This window comes from Raphanus sativus, unplaced genomic scaffold, assembly GCF_000801105.2.
Source record: "Raphanus sativus cultivar WK10039 unplaced genomic scaffold, ASM80110v3 Scaffold3876, whole genome shotgun sequence".
Classification (NCBI taxonomy): domain Eukaryota; kingdom Viridiplantae; phylum Streptophyta; class Magnoliopsida; order Brassicales; family Brassicaceae; genus Raphanus; species Raphanus sativus.
Window position 1 is genome coordinate 5,100 of NW_026619180.1, and position 4,330 is coordinate 9,429.

Here is a 4,330-nt window from a genome sequence, read left to right on the forward strand (position 1 = left end):
TTCTATATTATAATATTTTTCCCCGGGCTTTTGATGATCTTGTAACCGAATAAGGACTTCTGATAGCATAATAATAATACTTATCATTTTCGCCTTTTTCTGTTGTATTCACTTCTTGGATTCACGCCTTCATAACTCTCCAGCTCTATCTTCCTATCAGAATGGTTCGTAGGGGTTTTGTGTATAATTTCCTAGGCGGAGTTTTAGGGTCTAGGATTGGGATCCTCTCGTGGCACCAACAGCTCGGGGGTACAGCCCTTGTCGAACAAGCTTCGTATTTTCAAGATGCAAGAATGTCTAGATAGACTTGCAGATTTGTTGGAAGGGGTGGATCCTTGAAAGGGCTGAAACCTTGAGAGGGATGGACCCTTGTAGGAATTGACCCCTCGTGAGGGCTGGACCCTTGTAAAGGTTGATCCCTTGGACGGGTATCAATATCTAGGACCTGGATCCTGTTAGTGAATTGACTGAACCCTTAAATGATTAGAAAAGCGTTAGACCTTGTAATCCATTATTAAAAACCTGAGTTTTAGATTTGGAATGAAAGATCCTTGCTTGGAACTCTAGAGTTCTAGCTTGGTGTGAACCCTGAGATTCTTGAGCCCTAGAACCTGGAAGTTCTTAAGGCCTTGAACCCTGAAGTTCCTTACCTAGGCCCGAAGGCCGTTTTATCGAACCCGAAGGTTTGCTCATTGAACCCTGAGGTTTCTGAGTGTGGGGGTTTAATCCTTAGATCCGGGGACCGTGACTAAACCCTATGGATACCTCGAACCCGGATGTTGATGCTTTTGAACCCTGAGGTTCTTGGCAAACCCGAAGGTTGGTATTTGGATTCAAAGATCCTTGAACCCTGAGGTTCTTATTGGATCTGAAGATCAGTTAGACCCGAAGGTCCTTGATCAACCCTTGGGTGATCTTGAATACAGAGATTTCTTACAGGTCCGGAGGCTGTATTGAACCCTGGGGTTCTTTTATAGACCCGGAGGCCGTGCTGAACCAGGAGGCTCGTCATAGACACTGAGGCCGTATGCGTTATGGGAGATTTGTGATCGTATTCTGCTCCCCATGGGGAAACAACTACCAATCTGTTATTGAGAAACCGCACTCTGCCATCCGGAGGTATAGGCCACTCTCGTGAATCTCAATGCTGCACTCTACCTTTCTGCAGAAAAGGTCACGCTCAGACTTACTGTGGTCTGGCGTGGGCCTGCCCCGCGGAGCGACTTCACACCAGACACACTACTTTCCACGTCTGGATAAGTATTAATTTTTGGTGCTAACCGGTATTTTCGCACATTTGCTCCCTGCATATCAGCCGTCAGCATCTGATTACAGTACTTTGCAGTGTACGTCATGCCCCCTGCGTGTATTTAGCTCGTAGCGTCTTTAACACAGGGTTTGGGTAGCACTAGTACGGTGGTCCCCACGTAACTTTTGGACTTATAGCCTTTACGCATGGCCCGAAGTGCAGACAATGTAATAGGGTTGATCAGACCCGTTCCTTATATGTCGTACATCTATGTGAGTAGTCTTACTAGTATATATAGGGTTTGCTGAGATCTAAGATCCCTTAGGACCTGACCTAGCTAGTATGCCCCTTTAAGTACATTGGAGTTCCTATAACCCCTTTAGCCGTAACTAATAATGTATTTTATATGCTTAGTCCGGAGACGTTATCGCATACATAGGAGTAGGAAACCAGTGTACTTAAATATATCATAATAAGAGTAGTAGTATATAAAGCTTGATACGGGGACCTTACTTTTAGAAATGATAGAATTTGAGGGGCAAGACATTCCAGCAGTTGGGTTGGACCTTACCGCCGCTGTCTTCCAGCATATAGGCTCCTACCCCTTGCACCTGTATTACCTTATAGGGACCTTCCCATCCAGGAGCGAGTTTTTTGGCTGATTTGTCCCTTGTGTGGTCACAGACTCGCCTTAGGACCCAATCCCCTTTCTGGAAGGTTCTGGATCTGACCTTTTTGTTGTATCTCTTGGCTACTTTCAACTGGTAGGACACATTTCTAAGGCGGGCCGCCTCCCTCTTTTCATCGAGTAGGTCTAGACTCAGGGACATTAGCTCGTTATTCTCCTCCAGGGAAAGGAATTCAGAGACCGTGGTCCTTACGTGCACCTCTGTGGGTATCACCGCATCAGCACCATAGATAAGGGAGAAGGGAGTCTCCTTGGTAGCCGTCTTCGGAGTTGTCTGATAGGCCCAGAGTACTCCGTGTAGCTCTTCTGCCCATCGCCCATGGGCATTTTCTAGGCGCTTCTTGAGCATGTTCACCACTGTCTTATTAGTGGATTCGGCTTGACCGTTAGATTGGGGGTGTCGTGGTGCTGAGTATGAAAGCTTGATGTTCCAGTCCTTGCAAAACTTTTGGAAGTTATAGCTTGTGAACTGGGGTACGTTGTCTGTGATGATCTCCTGGGGAGTTCCGAAGCGTGTGATCACGTTAGTGCATAGGAATTTCCTGATCTGGAGATCCGTTATCTTGGCTAGTGCTTCAGCTTCTACCCATTTCGTGAAGTAATCAGTCACGACTAGGAGGAAGACCTTTTGCCCCGGTGCCATAGGGAATTTCCCCACGATGTCCATGCCCCATTTTCGGAATGCCCAAGGGGAACTTAGGGATTTGAGGTTCTCTGGTGGAAGGTTGGAGACTTGTGCGTGCTTCTGGCATTGACTACAGAGCTTGGCCTGTTTGAGGGAATCCCTCGCCATGGTTGGCCAGTAGTATCCAGCCCTTCTGGCTCTGAGTACCAGGCTTCGACCACTAGAGTGAGAACCGAACTCTCCCTCGTGAAGCCCTTCTAGTATCCTGGCGGCTTCTCTAGGGGTAAGACATCGTAGATATGGTCCTGAAAAGGATCTTCGGTACAGTTTCCCCTCGGAAAAACAGTACCTTGCAGCCTGGCACCTTATCTTTCGACTTTCGTCTCGATCTTCAGGCAAGGTGCTGTACCTTAGATAGCTAATGATGGGAGTCATCCAGGTCTCTCCTTCGTCTACTACGGATACTTCTTCAGGCTCCGTCTCCTTTTCAGTTGCGGGCCATTGGAGTACTAGTAGTGGGATGCTCATATGACTCGTAGTTTCTAGGGCGGACCCTAGATTAGCTAGAGTGTCGGCCTGGGAGTTGTGCTCCCTAGGGATCTGGGTGAGCTTACAGTGTCGGAACCTATCGAGTAGTCGTTTAGCCACGGATAGATACCTGATCATACTCGGATCTTTCGCCTGATAGTCTCCTTGGACTTGGCTTATGATCAGTTGTGAGTCGCTGAAGACCTGGATGTCTTCTACTCCCATCTGTTTGGCGAGTGTTAACCCCGCTATTAGAGCTTCGTATTCAGCCTCGTTGTTCGTTGCTTTGAAGTTGCAACGTACGGCCCTTGAGGCTGATTCTCCCGTAGGGGAAGTTAGGACTAGTCCCACGCCTGCGCCCCTCACGTTACTAGACCCATCGATGTATATTGCCCACTCGCATTTCTCCCCTTCGCTATCACGAAGTTTTACCTCTTGTTCCAAGGCTGGAAGCATGGCAGGAAAGAATTCGGCTACGCAATATGCTAGGACTTGCGATTTGATGGCTGTTGCAGACCGGAAGTTCACATCGTACTCCCCCAGCTCTAAAGCCCATTTTTCTAGTCGCCCAGACACTTCCGGCTTGTGGAGGACTGCTTTGATGGGGAGAGATGTGACCACCACGATTTGATGAGCCTGGAAGTAGGAGCGTAGCTTTCGAGCAGCGTTGATAAGGCTGTTCCCGGGTCTCCGCGTCTAGTAGGGATTTGCTCACGTAGTAGATAAGATGTTTTTTTCTTCCTTCTTCCCTTACTAGGACTGCACTGACTGCATGCTCTGATACCGCCAGATAGAGCAATAGGACCTCACCTTCCAAGGGTTTGGAGAGGAGAGGTGGAGTAGTGAGATAGGATTTGAGATCGGATAGGGCTTGCTCACATTTATCAGTCCATTGGAAGTCATTGGGGTCCTTCAAGCTTTTGAAGAAGGCATGTGACTTGTCGGATAGCCTGGAGATGAACCTGCTCAGGGCGGCCATCCTTCCTGTCAGTCTTTGCACCTCCTTGACGTTGTGAGGGGAAGGGATCACCTGGATGGCTCTCACTTGCTCTGGATTTGCTTTGATGCCCCTGTGGGTGACTATGTACCCTAGGAACTTTCCAGAGCTTACTCCGAACGAGCACTTTGAAGGGTTTAGCTTCATGTTATACCTCCTGAGAGTGGTGAAGGCTTGTTGAAGGTGCGGGATATGGTTCTCGGCGTCCAGGGATTTGACCAGCATATCATCAATGTAGACCTC

At 48.2% G+C, this 4,330-nt stretch overlaps 1 protein-coding gene across 1 annotated transcript; it reads right to left on the minus strand.

The window, feature by feature from the left end:
- Window positions 1-280: 280 nt before the first annotated feature.
- On the minus strand, window positions 281-4,069 carry LOC130506993 (uncharacterized). The gene is made up of 4 exons (XM_057001696.1): window positions 3,896-4,069; window positions 3,394-3,786; window positions 2,634-3,315; window positions 281-474 (listed from the first exon to the last, which is right to left on the minus strand). The coding sequence occupies exons 1-4, from the start codon at window positions 4,067-4,069 to the stop codon at window positions 281-283; spliced, it is 1,443 nt and encodes a 480-aa protein (XP_056857676.1).
- Between the last annotated feature and the right edge of the window lie 261 nt (window positions 4,070-4,330).

What these genes read in the sequence shown, in the direction of transcription:
- LOC130506993 (XM_057001696.1), bottom strand. Translation starts at nt 4,069, where the DNA reads ATGGCCGCCCTGAGCAGGTTCATCTCCAGGCTATCCGACAAGTCACAT. An exon ending in CCAAACCCTTGGAAGGTGAG is followed by an intron (nt 3,787 to 3,895) that starts GTCCTATTGCTC and finishes AATCCCTACTAG; the next exon opens with ACGCGGAGACCCGGGAACAG. An exon ending in GAGAATCAGCCTCAAGGGCC is followed by an intron (nt 3,316 to 3,393) that starts GTACGTTGCAAC and finishes CTCGCCAAACAG; the next exon opens with ATGGGAGTAGAAGACATCCA.